At 54.6% G+C, this 24,440-nt stretch overlaps 2 protein-coding genes across 2 annotated transcripts in view; both read right to left on the bottom strand.

Annotated features, from left to right (window-relative positions):
- Window positions 1-16: 16 nt before the first annotated feature.
- Window positions 17-13,577, bottom strand: CIDEA (cell death inducing DFFA like effector a). Its single transcript, XM_032603345.1, has 5 exons — window positions 13,523-13,577; window positions 6,219-6,363; window positions 5,381-5,527; window positions 2,431-2,612; window positions 17-387 (listed from the first exon to the last, which is right to left on the bottom strand). The coding sequence occupies exons 1-5, from the start codon at window positions 13,558-13,560 to the stop codon at window positions 240-242; spliced, it is 660 nt and encodes a 219-aa protein (XP_032459236.1). The 5' UTR covers window positions 13,561-13,577; the 3' UTR covers window positions 17-239.
- A 5,145-nt stretch (window positions 13,578-18,722) lies between these two features.
- The window catches only part of IMPA2 (inositol monophosphatase 2), a 28,863-nt gene continuing 23,145 nt past the window's right edge, over window positions 18,723-24,440 (bottom strand). The window contains exons 6-8 of the mRNA XM_032603364.1: window positions 21,092-21,200; window positions 20,348-20,499; window positions 18,723-19,212 (exon numbers count right to left, since the gene is read on the bottom strand). Of these exons, the coding sequence (XP_032459255.1) occupies window positions 19,097-19,212; window positions 20,348-20,499; window positions 21,092-21,200 (377 nt within the window). The 3' untranslated portion in view covers window positions 18,723-19,096. The remainder of the gene's footprint in view (window positions 19,213-20,347; window positions 20,500-21,091; window positions 21,201-24,440) is intronic.

The following is a 24,440-nucleotide window of genomic DNA, read 5'->3' as shown; positions in this document are numbered from 1 at the left end:
GTGGTATCACAGCGACTCTCTTGACTGGTTTATTGTGGAGCCGCAGGCCTCATGCTGCCCGTGCCCCCCCACCCCATCCCCACCCGGGGGGCCTCCACCACCTGGCCCCTGGCAGTGCCCTCAGGCCCCTTTTCTTTCCTGAGCAGGGGACACGTGGTGGGAACACAGCGTCTTCCGAATGCGTCCCTGGAGAGGGACCTGCGGGGTTGAGGCCAGCGGAGACTCCGCACTGTGCACCCCTATCCACTCGTGATCCCCCCGCGAGGGCGCGGGCTGGGCATCGCCCGTTCCTCTGTGTCAGCCAGCACTCGGAGCATGTACGTGCCCGTGTGGACGAGACACTGGCCGGTCATTTGGGCGGTGTGAGACAGGAACCACAGCAGGCTCCTGCAAGAGATGGGGCGGTCGGGTGGGGTGGCGGTCCAGCCTGTGGGGCAGAGGACAGGGGTTCCCCACTCCCACCCCCACATGCGCTCGGGGCCACACAGCCCACACCCCAGCACTTTCCGGTCCCAGCTCCCAGGGCACAGCCCCCCATCGCTGAGATGCGGGCGCCGGTTCTGGAGGTCTGGGTGGGACCTGGGACTCTGCGTTTCTGGTAGCTCCCCTGCCACTGGCCTTGGACCACTCATCCCCTGGCCTCTCCCGAATGTGGCCTGTCACAAAGTCACTGGAACATGCTGAGCGGGCGGCCCAGGCAGCACGGGCTCTGTCCTCCTTTGGCCGCTTGCTAACCCTGGCGGCCTTGCCGGGGCTGTGGAGCTTGTTGCTGAACTCAGTTGAGTCGGGGTGAAAGGAACCCCAGGCTGGAGGGGACTCAACACACCTGCCGTTGCGACCCTGTGACCCAGTTCGCTTAGGGCGGAGAGGACACCCCGATTCGACCCTGGGCACCTGAGCCCAAGGCTGACCTGGCATTCGTGTTGTTTCAGACTACAAAATAGCTCTAACTCAAATTCTTATTCTCTACCAAGTCCAAAGCTGAGGAATTCCACGCATTTTAAGGTCCGTCCCTTCACAAGGAACCAGGGGCTCGGCCGCACTGGTGGGGGGACCTCCACTTCTGGCATCCCCGCGGGGCCTGGCCGGCAAAGCCTCATATCTGGGGGCCTCCTGCCGCTGCTCGCACCACCCTCAGATCCACCAGACGGTGAGAATCAGTGACAAGAAGGCTGGGTCGTCTCTCGGGAAAGATTTTGCTGAGGTGGGTTCACTTTCTTTACACTTATCTAAGTTGTTGTAACTCTCCCGTCTCACTTGAAAACTCAAGCAATCAAGCTGTTCTTTCCTGTCTCAGCAAAAAGAGGAAGCTCACTGGGGAATGGGGGGGGGGGGCGGTCCAGATTCCAGCAGCAGGACAGTAACTGTTGTCTGGGACCGGGCCTCGGTGACTCTGGGTGGGAAAGGAGGCCAAAGGAAGCCACTGTCTGCCCGCATGACCATATACCGGGCGTGCAGCCCCGTCAGAAGGACCAGGCTCATTTCCAGAATGAGGAAAGCCTCGTTCCCCACCCACACTACCCTGGGACAGCGGAAGGAGGGGACCAGCGCCCCAGAGAAACAGGCAGGCCCTGCCGGGGAGCTGTGCAGGGGGCATCAGGTGTCACGTGGCACCTCCTAGGCGAAATTCAAAGACTTCCTGCTCCTGTCACCCTCTCCCTGCATCCCCCCAACCCGAATCCCTTCTTTAGAGGCTCAGTGACAGATTAACGGAGGGCTGGAAGCAGGTGTATTTAGGGCCTATGCGATCAGAGAACTTGGAAGCAAACTCCTCATTTTAAAGATGATGAAACTGAGGCTCAGAGAAGTAGAGTAACCTGTTAAAGGTCACACAGCTGGCTGCTCAGAAGCAAGGCTGGGTGGGAGCCCCTGGTGCAGGGCTCACAGGCCGGGTGTCAGGAGTGTTCCTGGTGCACATAGAGAATTTGTTCAAACTGTTTTGGGGTACAGATCGGGACCTGTCTTCTCCAGGCCTGGCCTGTGGGGTAGGGGTGCCCTGGCAGTGCGTGGAGACGGGCAAAGCCAGCGCCTCCTGCCCACCAGGTTCAAGTTCCGTAACACAGAACTACGTGTGCGAGTCCTCATCCAGGTTTGGGGGCTAATCTGTACAAACCAGGTCAGAATCTCCCTGGCTCTGGTTTTAGCTGTCACTGCTGAGAAATAAGGTTTTTAAATGCACAGCTCTAGCTTTTAAAAGGAATTTGGTTCTTCTTTCTATTTATTATTTAGGTTGTTATTTAGGTTTTCTTTCCATTTCGTATTTATTGGTCTTTGGAGAAAACTATGTATTTTGGCTCAAGTTTTGTTTTCTGAGTAAGTCTGTGGCGTAAGAGTTTTTATGACAACACGAGTGAGAGTCAGGCCGGGGCTCGAGGGGCTGGGGATGGGCTGCCCACCATGTCCAGACTCTCTGGTCCCCAAGTCTGTTACCTCAGCAGGGCCTTGAGCCCCGGGCACCGGATGTCGTAGGACACCGAATACATCTCGTACATAGTGGCTTTCACATTGAGGCAGCCGATGACATCCTTGGGGTTCAGCTTGTACAAGTCGAAGGTTACTCTCGCGATCCCCTGTCTCTTGGGCGGCTGGCGGGCTGGGATGTAGGTACCACCCTAGAGCCGTGGAGGAAGAGAGCCTGCAGCACTGGCCCCGCTGTGACCAACAAATCCTGTGCCTCTGGTTTTAGGCTGGTTTCAGCTGTCCTGTCAGCTTAAAATCTGTAACTAAGCCGCTAGCTATTCGAGGAATGTTTTCAGCAGCAGTGTGCTTACGTTGCCATGAGGTCCAAACCCGTAAGAAAGTGCCCTCCTGCAAGCTGCTCTGTTCAGTGGCTGGAGATGAGTATGATTCGGCTTCAGGGTCCAGGGGTCAGTGGACAGCTGTGCCGGTGACTTGAGGTGGAAATGCACTCACCCTGGTCACCTAGGGCCACACGGCCGCCTGCTGACGACTGTGCCACAGCCCGCCTGACGGCCAGCGGGCACGCTATTCCCGCCGTACGAGAGGCACCATGGAAAGTGCCAGAATCCACGGCTAAGCCAGGGCTGGTGGCATGTGATAAATCGTGGGCTCCCCTGATTTCTAGTTCCTGACCTGGAGGAAGGTTGGCCTCTTGGGGACACTAGTGGGACCTACTCTCGGTCTACCTGAGACCCTTGTGGTTGGGAAAGAAGGTCAGAGACCTGTATAAATCCCAGGTTTATAAACAGTCTTCCCACAGAAGCTTTGAGAAGAAACAGGAGAGAACAAAGCTGTCCCAGGTACACATCCCAGGTATATGTCCCAGGCACACGTCCTGGTGGGTTTGCTGCAACATGGTCCTGCAGTGTCCAGGATTCAAATACAGGTACAACTTTCATGAACCTTAGGTGTTGGGAGGAGTTGAGGCTGTGAGTGTTAACTTCTCTGACAAAAATCTACTAAATTTGAATTTAAACCATAAATTCCCCTAAAAGCACCCAAACCCTTCTTGCTGGAGCCCCTCTTCTCTTCCCGCCACCCGCCCCCCCCCCCCCGCCCACTTGGACACACGATGGTTGCAGCCCATCGATTAACGCACCGAGGTCCTGCTGCCTCGGAGGGGGTGTGTCTGTCGTTTAGGAAACGTTAGTAAAAATTAAGATTACAGAATCAAGGGGTGAGTTCCACCTGAGCCTCTGACACAGCTCCTCTCTGACACATGAAAGTTTTAATCTCACTCCCCCAACATCCTTGGTCTTGAGTCAAAATTGAGATGCCTCCCCAAACTCGGGACCTAACGGGGGGTATGGTTTCCATCATCTGGACCCAGGAGACCCCTGAAGATGCTCTGAGGACCTGCTCCCCACGGGACAGGCTCCAAAGCTTTGGATTGAGGAAGGGAGACCCCTGGCGGCTACTTCTTGGAAGTTCTGGCCAAGTCAAGTCAAGTAGCCTCAGCTAGAAACCCCTACAAGTGGGGCAGGACTTATGATCCCTGCAGGAAGGAGGTCCAGACGCCTAAGACCCCGTATAAGACTCACGTCAACCAGGCTGTTACCAGACAAAGAAGCCTCCTCCCACCCCGAGAACCACCATATCGGTGCCACTCTCGTCCACAGCCTCCTGTCACCACCCTGACCCCCAGCTCAGCACCCACCACGCGGGGGCTTCAACCTGTCACGTGGCAACTGACTCCCCCACTAAGTAAAAGAGAATTTCACTCGCAAAACAAACAGAACAGACCCTTTCCTTCTGAATTAGTTTCCTGGGGCTGCTGGGACCAATGGCCACAAGCTGAGTGGCTGAAAGCAACACAGACTCATGCTCTGACAGTTCTGGGGGTTGGAGGTCCTGAGTGAGCCGCAGGCTGTCCTGCTGGGGCTGCCGTCCCGGCTCCAGGGCGCCTCTATCCCTCGGCCCGTGGCCCATCTTCCAGTCACTCCTCTCTCTGCTTCCGCCCTCGCTGACCCTTCTGTGTCCCCCTTACAAGGACCCTGTGATGACACCGCCCCACCAGGCAATCCAGGATCATCACCCCATGCCAAGTCCCCTTTGCCACGTAAAGTGACACGTTCCTGGGTTCTGGGGATGAGGACGTGGGTCATGGGGGCCGGAGAGAGGGACGAGCTGGGTCACGAGCATCAGTGAATAAATTCCGTCCACTGATGCTTCCTCCCTGGGTCTCTGTAAACTACACTCCAGCTTGCGTGGTTTGGGACTCAGCAGTCCCTAAAGCCTCAGGGGGGCAGCTTGAGGCCAGGTGCTCAGGAGAGAGTTCTGGGCAGCTGTCCTGCCAGCGTCCAGCAGAGCTGGGGTCACTGTCTGCCCACAGCGGAGACGCCAGCTTCCTTGCCTGCTTCCCTCTCTGGATCCTGGTTTCCATAAAATGTTGGATTCTGAGGATTTCCCTTTCTTGAAGGTCAGTTAGGCATATAAAAAGATGTCTGAATATTTTGCTTTACATTTTTAGGCGCTTTATGGTGGGAGTGTTTTCCAAGATATATAACCTATAGTTTTCTCAGAAATAAAACCCTTTATTCTACCTCTTTGCTTGCCTAAATCACTGGGTTTACACCTACACACCCCTCCCTAATTTTACCAGTTGTGTCAGCTCGCCATCTCCTGAGGTTACAGACAGTGAGTGGTCACAGGTCATATCCACACACTCTAACCGGATCTGCAGCCCCTCACTGGCCAAAGCCTGACCCTCAGAATTACTGGCTCTAAATCACATAGTCCAGGTTCATAAAGATGCCAAGTTTCCTAGAAATAGTTGAAAGCATCCCTGGAGGGTAGGAGATCCAGTTATCAGGTGAACACAAAGGAAGTATTTGGAAAGTGGGCCAGTCAACCCCAAAGTGGGGACCACACTTCCATAGGTGAGAAGCCTTCCCAGAAACTGCCCAGACAACACACTTACCGGTGTCCACTTCTGTCCCTTCTCCAGGACCATGAGGTGCGTGTTGTCCCCCAGGGTCTGGAAGAACGCCTCCGTGTCCACCACGGTGCCGTCCTCCTCCAACACCAACGTGACCAGTCCGCTGGCAATAACCAGGGCATCCAGGGTCTAGGTTAGAACACACCAGCGTCACGGGGTGAAGTGAGAGACTCCGTTTGGACCCATCCATGGCATCAACTAAATCATGGTTCCAGAAGTGTTGGCCGATTTTGAGGTTTTAAATGGTAAAGATGTACCTTACCTGGTGTCTATGACTCAGCCTTTGCTTGGAAAAGAGAAGTTAAAAAATCAAACGGACCTAACTTCTTCAGAGGTTTCAACGACGTGAGATAAGGGGTTACAGTGAATAATATTCAGTTTCTAAAATGTCCTGCTTATTTGGACAAATAAAAAGAAAGACCCTGTATCTGTGATACTTAAAGAGCCGACATCTCTGTCGCTTCAGAGACGGCATGTTGGATTCTCATTTCTTGTCTCCTATGAGTCTGATTCTTCTTTATCTGGCGATCGAGGACGCTGTTTTAGATTAAGGACAATTCGTCCCTGGCCTTTATAACCAAAACCAGATTTCTACAGTTGCTGCCTCCTATATTCCCCCTGTCAAAGAACCAAAGCCACGTTATCAATTGATGGCTACTTTGAAGGTTTTTGTCTCTGTACCTAAGTCTTTTATGGGACAGGGACACAGCAATATTCCCTTTAATGTCAGAAGGCTCCCCCAGACCCTCTGAGGCCAGGACACAGACCCTCTGTCTTGCACTGGCTTGTTCCTGGGACCCATGTGGGCTGGTGGGGGTACCTTGGTGAGGAGCTCCTGCAGGCTGCTGGCGGTCACCCCTTGGCGGCTGCTCCTGTCATGGCTGGAGACCCGGAAGGGGCGAGCGGGATGCATGAGGGGTGTGAGCAGCACCTTCTTCGTCTGCGACCCCATAAACGTCAGGGGCCTAGAAATGGAGGGAAAAGTAAAAACAAATTGATGTTACTTTATTATTATTATTATTATTTTTTTTTTTGCGGTACGCGGGCCTCTCACTGTTGTGGCCTCTCCCATTGCAGAGCACAGGCTCCGGACGCGCAGGCTCAGCGGCCACGGCTCACAGGCCAGCCGCTCCGCGGCATGTGGGATCTTCCCGGACAGGGGTACGAACCCGTGTCCCCTGCATCGGCAGGCAGACTCTCAACCACTGCGCCATCAGGGAAGCCCAAATTGATGTTACTTTAAAGCAGAGTCTTTAAAGAGAGGTTTGAAGCACACAGAAATAAGACAAGCTTAACATTTGCACCTAAAAGAAAGGAAGCCAATGGTTGGGGATGATTAAAAATTGTGTACCTCACATCCAAGGAACAAATACATAAAATTAAAAAATACAATCATCGTTACACCCATTTTTACCAGAACATTCAAAGCCCTTGCAGTAACTGTTTGAGAAGGAAAGGTAAGGTCATCAAAAGAGAAATAACAATTATATTCTGCAAACATGGGTTTTAGAGCTGAAAAATCTAAGAAAATGATTTCTCCAGGCCGTGTAGTAACCGAACAGAGTTAAAGAATTAGGCACATACACAAATAGTTACATATCTGCACAATACAACAAAGCCAGAAACTTAAAAGCCAGATAGTGTTCACTATAGCAATAAACCATTTTTTTGAAATTAGGATAAATGAGGAACAGCAGAACCCTGTAATCACTGCGGCTGGAAAACCAACCACTTCAGATTGTATGTCTGTCATGTGGCACTTTGGAGTGAGTTCCACATTTATCAAAGAATTAATTTAACAATTCACCACAAAAAAAGAACTAACATAGGAAAAGAAAACAACGTAGGAAAACCAAATCAAGACAATTTTCTGAGAAAAAAATCCCCAACCCTTGATTATTAAAGTTTTGTTACCTAGCAAATACTAAAAAGTAATAAAGTGAAGGATAAATTAAAAACAGCTGATAAGTAGTAACTTTAGTAGTTTTTTTTTTTAACATACACATATTTTGCTTTATATGTATTAACTCAATCCTCAAAAAACCTAGTTTTCTCAATTTACAGGTGAAGAAACTCAGACCAGAGAGCGGCCCCACAGGTCAGAGCTGGGATTTAGACCAGGCACCTGGTCTCTGCCTCAGAAAGGTGATCTAGATGCCACAGGCTAAGAAGGAATAAGAAAAGCCTGCATATCAGTCAAGAGGTGAAGATTTCACAACAATCAAAGAAATGCAGAACTACCTTTGACACCAGTGCTCTTAAACCCACATGCAAGAAGTTGTCTAAATAACTCTGGAGGGAACCAGATGCGCCTTGTTGGTGGGGAAGAAGGGGGTTTTCAGTCTCTGTGGCGACCAGTCTGGTACTGAGGGAGGAGCTCCACCCTGGACAGTGGATGTTTTTATATCAGGAATGTATCTGTAGAGAAATTATTCACAATATAAACAGAAATCAGCAATGTCCCAGGTCCTGCTTTGTGCTGGCCACTGTGATAAATGTTGGACACTCAATCTCCTCAGACCCCGAGGGACTAGCACCTGTCATGGCACTGTCCCCCAACCCTGAACAGCGCTCAAATAGGTGGTGACTATTTGGACAAATCCTTGTTCAGTGACAATCAGGAGAATGAAACAAAGGGCTTTATTTTGGGGGACAACCTTGAAGAAGATACAAAGTGAGGACATCACTGCTTTCTGACACTTATAGCAGTTTGTCTAGAGTAACTCTACGAAGGTTAAAATTCTAGGAATACCTGCTCTGTTTGCCAGTGTAGGCCACCTGCATATATATATACTATATATACACACACCTGCATCTATATATATATGTGTATATATATATATATATAATCTCACACACACAGTCATTTATCTATCTATGCTTTATTTCTCCAACTAGACTGGACTTTCCTCATGGACAAAGGTGACAACCTGGACTTGCGACTTGCATCTGAAGTGCGGGGGGCAGGCGGGGGGCAGTCTTGTGCGGCTGAGCCCTCACCCTGTGGAATCTGATGCCGTCTCTGGGTAGATGGTGCCAGAACTGAGTTCAGGGACTTCCCTGGTGGTCCAGTGGTAAAGAATCTGCCTTCCCTGGACACCCTGCCAGAGACTGAGAAATGCTTGTTGCTGTGTGGGAAGCCCCTCCCCCATCCTTACATGCTAGAATTGGTGTCACAACCTCTTTACCTAGATTGTCAGCAAGAATTTGGTGTGACACATATTTAGCCGGCATCGGGCTTGTGCCTTGTGACTGCAGGCATCCGAGCACCTGCCATAGCCAGCAACGTGCTGGCTTTTTATACATTTATTTATTTATTTTTATTTTTGGCTGCATTGCGTCTTCGTTGCTGTGCACGGGCTTTCTCTAGCTACGGTGAGCGGGGACTCCTCTTCATTGTGGTGCACGGGCTTCTCATTGTGGTGGCTTCTCTTGTTATGGGGCATGGTCTCTAGGTGTGTGGGCTTCATAGTTGTGGCTCATGGGCTCGGTAGTTATGGCTCTCGGGCTCTAGAGCGCAGGCTCAGTAGTTGTGGCACATGGGCTTAGCTGCTCCACGGCATGTGGGATCTTCCCAGACCAGGGCTCAAACCCGTGTCCCCTGTATTGGCAGGTGGATTCTTAACCACTGTGCCACCAGGGAAGCCCTGTGCTGGCTTTTTTAATATAATAACTAATTTCATCAAAACCTTACAAGGAAAGTATTACCCCATTTCTCAGGTGAGAAAACTGAGGCTCAGAGTGGTTTCTCAAGGTCACCCAGTTAATAAGGAATCTCTCTGAACTTCAAGTCCCAAGCAGTAAACATTGGCCAGAACCAGTGAAGAAGAGCTGTGGGCTGGGAGGACACCCACAGCTCCTCTCCAGGGTCACCACCCAGCCTGTGGCCAGCGTGGCAGCTGCAAGGGGACTATGCCTATCCAGTGGTCCCCACACGGCTCTCCCACCAGAATTAGAGCGGCCCAGCGAGGGAGACCAGGGTTGAACCAACCCTGTGGAGGGCCTGGCACACGGCCGCCAGACCTCTGCCCCAGTTCCAGGGAGTTACACAGGCTCCTCATTACACAACACGACAACCAGGGCCCCATGTTCTGCTGGGCTGACACTCAGAGCCCTCCCTGGCAACCCGGTGGACAAGGCAGCGAGGATTATTCACACAATGCTTCACAGCTGGGACCTGGCTCTGTTCTCAACCTGATCATAGCATCATAGGAAACTAGAACTCACGGTGAGGAGAAAAGAAAGGTACCAGCACACTGCCTGACCAGGCCAAAGGCGAGCATCGCAGCTGAGTACCAGGGAGGCTCAGGGCATGGAGGGAGGGATCGTCAGAGTTGGGGGTGGGGTGGGGCGGGGAGGTTGCCCACTGGTGAAACCCTCTTCTGGTGCGGGGAGCCTGGGGCCTGCCAGCAAGAGCCTCCCTCCCCCCAGAGCAGGAAGTCATTCCTTTGTCCCCGAGTAAAAGACAGGCTAGGGCCGACCATAGAAGTGGGAGGGTGGGAGGACAAAGTTCACGTCTTGGAACCTGGACCCGGGCCCTGTGGGGGGTCAACGGCGTGCCCTGGGCTGAACAGCTCTGACCCAGTTAGTCTGGTCTGTATCTCCTCATCGCCACCTTTGTGAGCCCCCAGGTGATCCACTGACCTAGCTCCGCCCACCACAAAGCCCTCATAGTCTTTTAACTTCTGACCAGATTAAGTGCTGGCAGTCACTCCCGGGGCCTTCCCTCCTCGCTGCCCTGAGATAGCCGATCTCAATAAAGAAGGAAGTCCAGTTGTTGCTGTTCTTACGCTGTACGTTTCCCAACAGAGAACTGGGTCACTGTTGGAGAAAAGGCTTAGGAGCCACCTAAAAAGGCCCTGCAGGCGTGAGCCATTCTTTCCAAGGAACAGGATGAGTGATTTGATGCGCTGAATTATATATAATCAAGACTACCTTATAGATGATGCAAAAAGGGGTTAAATGCTATCTTAGGTACACTAAATATACCACGTCTGATTACTATGCTCCAGCGAAAGGAACAGCAGGACAACCAGGTACAAGAACAAAGCAACATATTAATCCAGCTCAATTCTGGTCCTCTTAATGGGATCATTTATGTCACTGGCCACTAGACCAAGGCTGAAAATGTGTTGCTATTCCCCCTGAATGCTGTACGACATCGAAGTGGTCACAGGAGCACTAAGAAGAATTAGAATCCAGCTTTTGGCAACCCCTCATGCTGGCCACCCTCTCATCGCTGGGAACGTGCAGGCAATCACACAAAACAGGAAGGGAAATGGCTCAGTACACGGAAAAAAAAAAAAAACAACAGGAAACAGGCTCTTCAAGGAAATCGATTGGGGAAATCAAGACGATAAGAAAAGTCAGACTTCATAGAACATTCTGGAAAATTGTGAGGGTGTGTATCTCCCAGAAGTGAAGGAACAGGAAGTCTCTGTATTTTTCCCGGAGGGAGTGAGAAGTCCTCAACTCGTAGAGTAGGAAATAAAGCAACAGGCACAGACTGACAGTGGACGTGAACCCCGCTGCAGTGGAACAAAGCTGGCCCACAGGTCCCAAGAAGGCGTCTTTCTAGGCCACCTTCTGGACTGATGTTTGTTCTGAAAGCGCTGGAGAAAGCAGGCCCAGGAACAGGCCGTCAGGTGGACAAGTAGGGCCCACGTGAAGAGATAAAGCTCAGACAGAGCTCTGTGCCCAAAGCCAGGTGACAAGGACAGTGCAGGGAAGGGAAGTGTGACCCCAGCCATGGGAATGCAGAGAAGGGGCAGACCTTGGAAAGCATCCATCAGGCTTGGCGGGGCCTCCGAGAGCTGCAGGGACAGTGGCTGAGGGACAGTCTCGGGGGTGGTGGGGTCTCACCGCGGCAGGAAGCAGAGGAGTGTTGGCCCCTGCGAGGCTTCCTGCTCCCCAGCGGGCCCGGCTCATGACAAGCAACACATGGGACACGTGGGCCCCACTGGGAGCCTCATGGCGGGCAGCTCCCGGCTGTGCCTTGACCCACCCAGCAAAATGCTTGGCTAGAAAGCATATCCAATACATGACCGTGAAGTCTTTGAACACTTTGAATATTATTAAAATAAGAGTTTAGACCACGGAGGAGTAAGCATCAGTAACCTGAGAGATCGACTTGTAGAAAAGTCAATTCCTTGCTTGCATCACTAACAAGACTGGTCATTTTGTACTGAATGGGCAAGCTATTCAAACCTAGAGTTCCTTGTTCAAGGAAGAGGTCACTAAATAGTTACAAAAGCAGCTACTTTGCACAAAGTATAAAGGAGATCAGATCTGTAACAACCTCAGGGTCAGTGTGAATGTTATCAAAGCCAGAACACAAAAGTCAGAGCAGGCTTCCTCTGTGGCAACACAAACCCTGTGGACACCCCGGGTTCCAGAGCTGAGCCAGGAGACCTTGGGCTGCAGCTGCTGGGTCTGCAGCCTGGACTCGGCTTTAAGAAGGCAGAAGACAAAAGTTTTCCTTGCAGCAAGTGTTACAGATGTGCAGAAGCAGGTGGGGTCCCAAGAATTAGAGCAGCTCAGTTCTCAAGCAGGAACCCCAATGACGGTGAGTCCCCCACAGGTGGTCCCTAGCTCCCTCCAGAGCCCTGCACTCAGGGCTGTCTAAGCAGATCAGTCATTCCCCATGTGCTCAGCTGCCAACATTTCAGAAGCAAGTCGCTTCCACCTCACACAGAGACGTTTTGGGTTTTGGATTGTGCTGTAGGGTTAGGTACAAAGGCAGGGGCAGCCCTTACTTCTTCAGGCCTCGTCTCCTCCCGCTGCAGGCCACACCAGCCAGGGCTTAGGGCCCCCTCACAGCCCTTACAACTTGGCCCGCCAGCTCAGTGCTGGGAGGACCTCGGAGAGGTCCATGGACGAAAAGTTTGGAGGATGCAGTTACAAACTGTCAGCAGTTGCTACCCTTGGGAGTGGGACTGGGGGGCGAGTGAAGCTGGAGGTAGAGGAAGAAACCAAGGGTCTTCCCCTTAGGCCTAAACCACATCAGTGAAGATGCATGAAAATGTCTGTTTCTCACCTTCCTGGGGCTCCTGTTTTTAAAGAGAAAGCCCAAGCGGCAGGGACAGCGCCCCCTTCCATCTTGGCAGCTCTCTCTAACCTTGGGCCTGGCACAGATCCCCCTTTAAAGACCCAGGTTCAGAAGCGTACAGATCACACTCCCCTCTCTCTCACCCACCCCATCCCTCCAGCCCAGTCACCTCAGAAAACCTGCATTTTAAAGAACTCAAGGAGATCTTCAGAGAAGCAGGATTCCTCCCCCAAGTCTGTAAAGTTACTGCCACCCAAAATCTTTAGGATTTTACAGACAAGGATTGGTTTGGGTTTCCTGGGTGTGAAGATGAACCCAAGAATGGAAAAAAAGTGATGCAGGGCCTGGATCACGGGCGCGTGGACCGGGAGAGGAGGCGGCGGGCGTCCGCGGGGCCCCTCTACCTCTCTCCGCCCCCCAAAGCGTCACCACTTCCCCCCAAACTCCTCCTTACAAACCTGGGGGCTCGGTCAGCACAGTCAGGGAGCGTCCAGGCCCGGGCGCGCCCCGGTTAGCCCACCACGCTCGGAGCCGGAGCCCGCGCGGCCCTGAGGGTCAGCTGGCCGCCTGGAGGCCGCCCAGCGTCCCCACCAACGCCCCTCGTCTCGCCCCAGCTCGCACCGCGGTCCGGGACCCCGAGAAGCCTGGCCGCGCGCGCGCCCGGGCCTCCAGGGACGGGCCCCGTCTGCACCCGCGGCGGTCGCGGCTACAAATGCAGCCGCTCCGCACTCACCACAGTCACCTGTTCCGCGGACGCCCGCGCACCTCGGGAGCCACACCTGGAGCTGGCGGCCGGCCGGAGGCGGGGAAGGGATCGCGCGCGGGCTCCGGCTGGGCGCCTGGGCGCAGGGGCCGCGGGGGTGGGGGAGCGCAGGGAGAGCGGGGCGCACGAGGACAAGGGGCGCCGCGGTGAGAGGCGCAGGGGGCGCAGGAGGACCGGGGCGCAGGGGGACGTAGGGGGCTGGGGGATGCGGAGCTCGGGGGGGCAAGGGGCGCCTGGGGCGCAGGGGGCCGAGAGGGGGCGGGGAAGCGAGGGGCCCGAGAGCGGCGGGGCCGCAGGCCCGCGGGGCACTAGCCTGAGGAGGGCTCCGGCGCAGTCCCGGGCCATATCCATCGCTCGGGTCGCTGGGGGCCGGCCTACCCGGGCGCAGCCTCTTAAAGCGCCGCTGCCGGCCCCGCCCGCGTCCACGCCCCTTGGGCTGCGGACACCGCGGAGGGACGACAGCCGCCTCGACCCGGAGCCCAGCAGCTCCGCGAGCTATAGGGGGTCGCCGGTCGGCCTGTCGGAGGTTGGGGCAGTCGGGGACACCACCACGCTGGCAGCGTGGCCTCGGCTGTGGAAAGGCGGGTGTGGCCCCAGGATTCGGGAGACCGTGGGGTGGGATGCACGCAGGTCCCCCAGGGCCGCGCCAGCCGCTGCCTTTGGGGCGAGGACCCGCCCTCAGGGCGGACCCGCCCTCAGGGCCAACCCGCCAGGCTGTCTCGCGGCCGGGACAGGGGGAAGAGGACGTGAAGGACCCCAGGGACTTCACAATCCTTTAGCTACAGGGACGGGACTTTCTCAGAGTAAGGAAGGCGAGAGAAACACCGAGCCAGGGCGAGGGGGTAACCCGGGTCCTACTTGCATAGCCCTCGGGATAGGAAGATGCAATAGCGCCTGTTCAGACCCCAGAAGGGGCGGAGCTGTCAGAGATTCCATAGCTCTTAATTGCGAACTTGGAGCGGACTCTGTTGGGCGGGTTAAGGAGTGGGGTGGTCTCCCAACCCTGGCGCTTTAAAAGGGGTAAACCGGGATGAAAGCGTCCAGCGCCGCCCTGCACGCAGGGTGACTGGCCCTCGCCTTGTCAGCCTGCTGCCCGTGCTGCTGCGAGGAGCCGGTTTCCAAAGAGCTGTGACCTGACCTCTGCCTCAGTCCCGGACTCACTTGACCGGCACAGCAGGCCCTTCTACCCGCTCCCCTCCCTTTAGTCACAGAGACAAACACATGTCTTGCTCTGAGGGTCACTGGTGTCACCGAGATGAGGGTGGAGCCAAAAGCAATTTCCTTCCAGAGTCCTGACTCCACAGGGCCTTTCGAGCCCCAGCCCCAGGCAAGGTGGTTCCTTCCCAGAGCCCCGGGGCTGGACTGGGCCTCAGCTGCCCCTCCCCCGACCCCCTGCCGTGGTCTGAATGTTTGTGTCCACCCCACAGTCATATTGAAACCCTAATGCCCAGGGTGATAGCACTAGAAGGTGGGCTTTGGGAGGTGCTTAGATTGTGAGGCCGGAGCCCCCATGGATGGGATTAATGTTCTTATAAAAGAGGGTCCAGAGAGCTCCCTCACCCCTTCTGCCACATGAGGACACAGGGAGAGGATGGCCAGCCATGAACCAGGAGGAGGTGTCACTAGAACCTGGCCCTGCTGGCCCCTGATCTGGGACTTCCAGCCTCCAGAACCATGGGCAGTAAATCTCGGCCATTCATAATAAGCCACCCTGTATACAGCATTCTGTCAGAGCAGCCCTACCAGACTAGACACGCAGTTTGACAAATGAGAAAGTGGGTCCAGTCAATTCAACTCCCCTCTTTAAAAACTTTTTATTGTAAAAAATGTCAAATATAAAGACATATAGGGGGGCCTCCCTGGTGGCGCAGTGGTTGAGAGTCCGCCTGCCGATTCAGGGGACACGGGTTCGTGCCCCGGTCCGGGAAGATCCCACATGCCGCGGAGCGGCTGGGCCCGTGAGCCGTGGTCGCTGAGCCTGGGCGTCCGGAGCCTGTGCTCTGCAACGGGAGAGGCCACAACAGTGAGAGGCCCGCATACCGCAAAAAAAAAAAAAAAAAAAAAAGACATATAGGGACTTCCCTGGTGGCACAGTGGTTAAGAATCCACCTGCCAGTGCAGGGAACATGGGTTTGATCCCTGGTCTGGGAAGATCCCACATGCCGTGGAGGAACTAAGCCCATGTGCCACAACTACTGAGCCTGTGCTCTAGGGCCCACATGCCAACTACTGAGCCCACGTGCCACAACTACTGAAGCACGTGCACCTAGAGCCCATGCTCCGCAACAAGAGAAGCCACCGCAATGAGAAGCCCACGCACCACAACCAAGAGTAGCCCCCACTCCCTGCAACTAGAGAAAGCCCGCGAGCAGCAACGAAGACCCAATGCAGCCAAAAATAAATAAAATAAATAAAATTTTAAAAAACCTTTAAAAAATATAAAGACATATAGAAAGAACATGCCATGAGCATCCTTATACCCAGTGCCTGGATCCAATCACCGTTAACATTTTGACATATTTGCTTGTTTTTTTAATCTGTATTTTTATTTGAACCCCTTCACATCAAATCCTTCAACCTGCATCTCTGAAGAAACCAGAACGTTGTCACACACACCATAGTGACGTCACCTCTCCTAATGAAATAAAAGTGACTCCTAGTCACACCTGTTCATCCACGTGGTAGCAGTGGTCACGATTTCCTTCCTTTCTAAGGCTGAATAATACCTCACTTTGTGGATGGACCACATTCCGTTTATTCATCAGCCATTGATGGACACTTGGGTAGCCTCCCTCTCCTGGCCACTGTGAATAGTGCCACTGTGAACACCAGTGTACAGATATGGCATCATGTTTTTTAAAAACAGAAAACCAGGGTGGCCCAGACCTTTTCCTTCCTTTTCTGCACTGGTCTTGCTGCCAACCAGAAATCTGTCAGAGCTGGTGCAAGACCAGGACACACCCATGCCAGCTTTGAGCCATGGCAGTGACCAGGGAGCAGAAGCTGAGGCTTTTCTCGAAGCTGAGAGACAGCAAAGGCCATCCGTGTGCCCAGCGATGAGACTCTGGACGGCTGGGAGTGGCGGCTCCAACCCTCTTGCCCCACATGTCCACTCTGGCCCCATTTGGCTCCACATGTGGCGTCCCCGCCAAGGTGGGGGAGGGGGGGACCTGCCACCAGCTGCCTGGTGGCAGTAAACAGCTCTTCCTCTGGCCACCAACCCGGCCGCCTGGGCGTCTGGCTGCTGCTCTGCCTGCTGTCCTGCCGACCGCCGCCCGCCCCCCCCCCCCCCACCCGCCCCGGCCCTTGGACCCCCGTCCCACAGCCTTGGCTTTGCATGAATACTCTCCAGCCAAGGCTGCCAACGGGCAGACTGGTGACACCACTGTGGACGCACCGAGGTTTGCGAGCTCATACACAACATGGAGCTCTGTAGAGGACCGGACTGTGGCGGCATCACCGTCCGCGAGGTCTCTTCAGAGCCTGCGGGAGTGGTCACGTGCCTTTCCCGCGTGCCCAGCACACGCCCAGGGCGGGGACGGCTCGTGGGGCCCTGCCGACGCGTCATGAATCCGTGCGCCGACCGCAGAGCCCGCTCAGGTGCACCGCAGGGGGTTAGGCGGGAGCTGCCACCAGAAACGCACAATTTCCCCAGTATCCGCACAGCAAAGTGGGGCTGCATGTGCCCTGCAGCCACGGCCCTGGGACGGCTCCCGTCTCTCGCGTCCTCCCACCACCTTGGGATAAGATCCTGCGGTTAGACGCTCTGCACCTGTGTGCTCAAGCTTCACAGAGCTGTGGTTCTGCACAGAGAGAAGCTGCTTCCCTACTTCGCTGTATTGTTTTCATTGATTCTAGAACACAAGGTGTGAAGAGAATAACGTCCTACATGTGGTCGTACAATCCACCAGCTAGGACAGCTGGTGGTGTCCCAACAGAGGGAGCTTGGGCTGGCTGGTCAGGTGGGGCACAGGGGCCGCCAGTTGGAGCCTGATGTCTAGAGGCCACACTGGGGTTGGCGGGCGGTGGTGGTGGGGGCGATGCTGGTTCCCAGAAGGGAACCCAGAGCCACCTCACCTGGAGGCGGGGGCAGGACGAGGACAGGGATCTGAGTCCTGACACCACCACACAGAAGCCTCCTTGGTTATTCGCGGACCCACAGGTGAAAGCCAGAGCCGAGACGGAAGCTGAAGGATCCCAGCGTGGGGGTGGTCTCTGGAGGACAGTGTGCCTTCAGTGGGGGTCAACGAGGGGCCAGACACTGGCCGGGGTGCAGGGGAGATTCGAGGCCCCAAGGGGTGGCAGGGGCACCAAGTGGCCGCTGAGCCTCCCCACCTGCATGCAGCCTGCGGTCCTCGTGTGGGTATCAAAGGTGGGTCCTCATGCACAGCAGGCATGAGACGCCCTAGTCCCAAAGGAGACCCCAGTCCTCACGTGTCTGAGGCCTTTTACCTGTGTGCCTTTCGGGACATCACCTGTCACCCATTCAGATCAGATCAGAAAACTCCTTCCTAAAGATAGCGAATGTATCAATCAGTAACCCAAGGGGAGGTGGAGGTGAGGCCTCTGGGGATTGGCTTGGGGAGGGAATTACCCCTGGGGGGCCCCCTGGGCTCCACCAGGTACGTGAGCGGGCCCAGTACAACCTGCCCTGTGAGCAGCAGGTGGCACAGGGGAGTCAGCGTCATGCGCTCTGAGGCCCCGCAGTGTCCGCAGAGGGGAGCAGGGCCGGTGGGGCTTGCCGAGGGCTCTCTAGGGTGTGGTTTGGTGAAAGTGGCCTGGGTCATTGCACAGGCCGAGCCCCGGAGTTTAGGCGCCAGAGACAGCAGGTGCTAGGGCCGCTCTAAATACTCTTTTTTTTTTCGCAGTACGCGGGCCTCTCACTGTTGTGGCCTCTCCCGCTGCGGAGCACAGGCTCCGGGCGTGCAGGCTCAGTGGCCATGGCTCACGGGCCAGCCGCTCCGCGGCATGTGGGATCTTCCCGACCGGGGCACGAACCCGTGTCCTCTGCACCGGCGGGTGGACTCTCAACCACTGCGCCAACAGGGAAGCCCTAAATACTCTTTAATTATTGTTGACTGCAAATTAGGACACGAGGGAGAAAGCTAAGCGTGGGCTGGAATTTCCTCCGTCCTAAGACTGACTTCCTCGATTTTTAAACTTCAGAAAAGACCCGTAGCCAGCCAGTGAATATCCTCATTAGAATTATTCTTATATATAATTCCTGCTCCTAAAGAGGAAAATAATAAGGCCCAGAAAATAATTTTCTTTGTTAAACTGATCACAAAAACATTTTGACACAGCATTTTAGACGTTTGGTTTTCTTCAGTCTGACCCACGTCTCGGATTTAAATACTGACGTGATAATTACTGAAGTTGTTTTCATCACCCGCGGCAGGCAGATAGCAAGCATGTCACCTCTGGGCTGTCATATGCAAACTTCCCTAAAGAGCCTGTGGATTTTGGGGGTCGTGTGGGGAAATAGGCGACACACTTGTGGAGGGAAACAAGCAGAGAGTCATCATTTGGTTTATTGCATTCTGAAGTACCATGGGCAGAGGCGGGGGAGGTCGCTGAGAGCAAGTCTGCTTTATCAGCAGTTCGAAAGCCTTATTACCTGAGATTTGCATTCTGGAAAAAAAATTGCAATTGCAGCATCAATACATACATCCTGTGAGATCCAGGTTTCGGCCCCGGTAGGAGGGCTGGACCAACCCACACAAGGCTACGTGAGATTACAGAGAGGAACCACTGGACACCAAAGTCACCAAGACGTGGGCTCAGCCAGACAGCCCGGACTCCAGCCTGATGGCTCCTTTGGGGATCAGGAACTCTTGCTCCAGGTTCCCAGGAAGGCCCCGTCCTGGGGCAGCCCTGTCTGCTCCCCTCACCTCTCATCGTCCCGCCCGTAGTTAATCGTCTGTAGGGCCTGAGCTATGAGCACCGCCATTTCCCGTGTGCCCGCAGCAACCACCCTGCAAGACATGAGGTCTAGCGGCCCGCCTGCGGACAGAGGGACAGGGTGTCTGGGTTAGGGAGGGGGCGGCACGACCCCCATCAGCCCAGCACTCAGGCTGAGCCAGCCCAAAGGGTGGAGCCTCAGCCCCGCTCTGCCCCAACCTGGGTGCCATCCAGGACCGGCACCTCTTGAGGCTGCGCTGGGAGAAAGTGGCTCAAGGTACAGCGTTCAGGCCGGAGGCTCAAACAGTGTTAGGTCAGGACAGGGAGCAGTTCTCAAAACTCTGCGCTGCACGGGCCTCCAGGGACCCAGGAGGCCTTGGTGGGGGGGTGCTGGGGGTGGCCTTTCTGCTGGGCCCCTCGATGTGGCTGCTCTGTGTACCAGGTATCTGGGGCAGGATGAAGGCCCTCGACCTCCTGGAGGTGTGAACAGGCCTAACGGCCTCGCTGGAGACCTCAGTGCACATGCGTGCGTGCGTGCGTGTGTGTGTGCGTGCGTGTGCGCGTGGTCACATCCAGGACAGACATGTCTTTAATGGGGACGGGCCCGCCTAGCCTCGATGCCCAAGGCTGACCCCTCTTCACTTCACACCCTCCCGGAAGCTCAACTAGGGGCCTCCTGAGGAGAAGGAGCAAAAACGGAGCGATCATGGGATGAAGGGCCCACCGCCAGTGCCAGCAGTTAAACGGAGCCCAGTGCTTCCGCAACAGGCTCTGGATTAAAGCTGGGGGATGATGGGCTCCACAGAGGACTCCAATGTCAGATGAGGCTCCATGGGCGTCCCCGGGACAGGGACGCTGTGGGACTCACCCCCATGGGGTCAGTAACTGGGCACGGTGACTCTGAGGCAGAGGAACAGGTCACCTCTAGGATCTATCACCTAAATCCTTGTCATTGGATCAGGGAGCATGCTGCCTGCTCTGTGGTCTCAGTGGACTGTGTGTGTGTGTGTGGGTGCGGCGGGGAAGTGAGTGTTTAGAAAACACAGCCACCCGTCCTGACCCTGGGTCTATTTTCACACCTGGAGGTAGGAAGGGGGAGGGGCCTTCTGGCCTAGCCCGCTGCCCTCCCTACACATCCCTGTTAGCAGAGGAGGGGGCCTGTCTGTCTGGGGCATTGCGGGTCTGTCCTGGGGATGCACCCCTGGGGGCGGAGGGCGGGCTGAGGGCCCGAGCTCACCTGACGTGTCCATCACGACGCCGCCTGCTTCCCTGATGATGACAGTGGCTGCAGCCAGGTCCCAACAATGCAGGCCAAACTGGTAGTAGGCGTCGGCGGCGCCCGAGGCCAGGTGGCAGAGCGCTAAGGTGGAGCTGCCGATGACTCGGACCCTGGCGGAGATGGAGGAGGGGAAACACACTGAATGGCTCTGCTCCAGTGCCCGCCCCCTCCACCGCAGGCACCCTCAGGAGCTAAACAAGAGCCCAGGGCCTCTTCCCAAAAGCTCGATTCTGAGCCCTGGGCCCAGAGCCATGCCGTCCAATAGAACTTTCTGTGGTGATGGACCACTCGGCCCCGCGAAGCCACCAGCCCAAGGCCGTGGCACCTGAAGTGTGGCTGGTGCAACTGAAGGACACAACCTTCACTCTGTGGACCTTCAACGACCTTAGATTTAAACCATCTGGGGTGGCCACAGTCACAGCACAGACCCGGGGGAGACTGGGCTGGGGGGGCGTCACTGTCATCACGAAGGACGCTGAGCTCTGGGCGCACACGGGGCTGAGATGGGCTCCCACAGGTCCCCTGCCACCCCACCTCCACAGGCTGCACGAGCTCCTGGCTGGAGACCGGGCTGGCTCGAGTGTCACTGCTCCTGCCCCGAGGAGCAGCCTGCGAGCTGTTCGTGGGGCCTGGGCATCCTGTGGGTCTCGGGGAGGGGGAGCATGCACCCATGGGTCCCAGGCCCGGGAGGGGAGCGCGTACCCATGGGCCCCAGCACGGAGCAGCCTCTCCATGTTGCTCAGGAACAGCTTCAGTGTCGTGGGGTCTCGTCTGGGCCCAATTTCTGTCAGAACCAGGGCCTTGGAGAGATCTGTGTGGAGAGAATTTCTCCAAGTCAGAAACACCAAGGCTCAGTTCTCACCCAGCAGTCGGGTTTTCCCTTGAAGCGAACTGCAAACCCGCCTCCAGCGGGTTTGCCTGATTCAGTGTCATCCCTGGGTGGCTGATGCCACAGAGGTTTTTGGCCTGGGAAAGGAAGGACGTGCTGACTAGAGTCGAAGCCACACTCTGACCATCTCACCTCCCAGGCCCCAGAAAGTCCCAGATGCAGGGGTGGTGGGGGGCAGACCTCCCAGTTCTCTCTTTTCAGGGACGCTTACCAGCAAGAACTCGGACGGGTCTGGTGGCTCATGAAACCAGCATCATTCAGTCACAAATAAAAACAAAGTGACTCCAAACTGGGAACGCCCCATGTTTGGAGGAAAAAAAATGCCTCATCAAATAAATCTGCCTTTAAAAACCTTTCTTGGGACTGCCCTGGTGGTGCAGTGGTTAAGAATCCACCTGCCAATGCAGGGGACACGGGTTCGATCCCCGGTCAGGGAACAAAGATTCCACATGCTGCAGGGCAACTAAGCCTGTGCACCAAAACTACTGAGCCTGCGCCCTAAAGCCCGCGAGCCACTACTACTGAGCACGCGTGCCTAGAGCCCGTGCTCCACAACAAGAGAAGCCACTGCAATGAGAAGCCCGCGCACCGCAACGAAGAGTAGCCCCCGCTCGCCGCAACTAGAGAAAGCCCGCACGGGCAGCAACGGAGACCCAACGCAGCCAAAAATAAATTTTAAAAATAATAATAATAAAAGCTTTTCGCTAGCTGCCGTGATGACAAAGATGGAAACGTCATCCCTGCGGAGGAAGTGACTGCTAAGCAACGTCTTTGGAAAGGGGTCCTCGGGAGCAACCCCCCAGCATCGGGGGTAGATGCTGTGGCCATCAGACACAGCAAAGTGGCTGCAGGCGGGCCGGGCCTGACTCATTGCGGGGGTCATAGCACTGTCCCTCTTGGCCACACACACAATCACATCCAGATCTAGTGTCCTGTCTCGTCAGGTCTTGCCGTTCAGGCAGGATCAGCCACTCTTGTGTGTTCAGTTGAGAGAACAAATCCCCTCCATGAAGTGGAGGAAAACCACGCCCATAGGTAACCTCACTCCCCGGGGCCCAATCCCGCCTGACTCCCACAAAGTCATCTCCCACCAGGGACAGACCACTGGGAGGAGGCATTGAGTCTGTACCATTTCCCCTTTTCTCACACTGGAGGCTCTCATTTTATATTGTAAAGACTTTCTGAGACCTGGCACCACAGCTGGGCCAGCGACCAGCCCTGCCATGTGTCTGGTGGCGGCTTGGGCTCTACCCACACGAGGGGCACAGGGCGGCGGCTCCAGGATCTCCGGGGACAGGACCCAGTCTGCCTTCCAGAGCTCACCTCCCGACCCCACCCTCACTGGGCTGCAAGCTAAGAGGGCACCTTCCCACGGAAAAAAGACTTGTTTTGAAGAAAAAGACCTCAACAGGGCCAGGAGCAGTGGGTGACCTGCAGGAGGTCGTGAGGCCCAGACCTTGACTCAAGCTTGCCTGGTGATGACGCCAAAGAAAGGGTTTCTTCCCGTAGTTTTTCATCTGTGAGAAGACACCTCTGTGCCCAGTGTCCCCCACCCCCCAGCTACAGTGTATCCACTCTTCCTCACGCTTGCACAGCGGTGTTTTTAAATGAAACCCAGACAGTTAAGAAGTCATCTGAACTCTGCCACCTGAGGCAAAATACTTTCTACTGTTTTCTTTTGCCCAGATAATGAAACAAAGGTAAAAATGGCAATCCCCTCTACTTAATATTGTCTTATATTATGATTAATTCTGACTAGCTCTCCACAATTACTATGACTTTTATTACCTTTCAAACTATTTTTATCATAATAGTTTAGCTCTTAATCAAATACTAATATATATATATAATTTAAAATATTCTGTGACTTCATGGGTGTGTGTGTGGGGGGGGCACGGGGACCTATTGCTTAATGGGCTCAGAGTTTCTATTTGCAGCGATAAATAATTTGGAAATAGAGGAAATGGACGCACAAGATCGTGAATGTAATTAATGCCACTGAATTGTACACTTAAAAATGGTTAGAACGGCAATTATTAAGTTATATATATTTTACCACTATAAAAAAAAATCAAATAGATTTTGAAGCAGGGCATCTATGCATCCTCTTTCAATAAACAAATTTTAGGGTGAAAAAATAGTCCATGACTTCCAACAGTTTGAAAACCCTTTTTCTGGTTGAGGATCAGAGCACTGTTGTCTTGAGAGAGATTTTACAACTTAGAGGTGAGAGAAGCAAGTCCTCTGTCTGCCCTGAAATACGTCCTTACAGGAAAGAGGTGACTGTGCCTTGAAGTGTGGGCATGAGCACAGGTCGTGCAGCTCCCGTGATGGCCTCGGACCGGCATGTGTGACACACGTGCTTGGGCTTCCAGATCCTTGCAGACCGTGAGCTCCTCACACGAAAAGTAGTATTAGCTGTACTTCACTGAAAACCCCAGAACTAGACAGAAAGAAGGCTGGGGGCTGTGAGGGAGAGGCAGAGAGTGACCAACGGGAAGGGGTTACCCCAGAGCCACCCAAACACGGGGCGCCAGGAACGTAACGCCACTGAATTACTCACTTTACAACAGCTAATTTCATGTTACGTGACCTTCACCTCAATACATTATGTTCAAAAATAAATAATTGGAAAAAAAAAAGTATTGTTCAGAATCCTGGAGAAGACTGCCCTGGAAACCTATGTAACCTCTTCCAAATCCCCTCTGACAAGAAAACAGAGCAGCTGGGAGAGCAAAACACAAACCACAGACAAAAACCATGTACAAAAACCTACATCCACAAGGACGTATCCAGGCCCCAGAGGGCAAGTGGGCGGGCGAACCCCTGACAGCTACTACGACCTCTCGTAACCGACCTTCCAGGGACTCTCAGGGCAGGACCCACTGGGCAGAAACGCATGGGAGTGAACCCCAAATTCACTGGACGGGAATCAGGGGCAAAGGAGGGAGACGATACAGGTAGCACTGCGGGAGGAGCAGAGCCAACCATCCAAGGAAGAGGCCAACTTTGCAGGCACTTCACAAACACAGCAGAAGAGGGAGCCCTAGAGCCACGAGACGATGGAAAGTGTTCACCCCCCCACCCCATCACACCACCGGCCTCCAGAGCTCTTTCAATTAGAAAGAATGTAAAAGAATGATGTTTGAATCCCATACACAA

The sequence above is a fragment of the Phocoena sinus genome, chromosome 14 (genome assembly GCF_008692025.1).
Source record: "Phocoena sinus isolate mPhoSin1 chromosome 14, mPhoSin1.pri, whole genome shotgun sequence".
NCBI lineage: Eukaryota > Metazoa > Chordata > Mammalia > Artiodactyla > Phocoenidae > Phocoena > Phocoena sinus.
The sequence above is the reverse complement of the archived record's forward strand: the minus strand, read 5'-3'. Positions and strand labels throughout refer to the sequence as shown.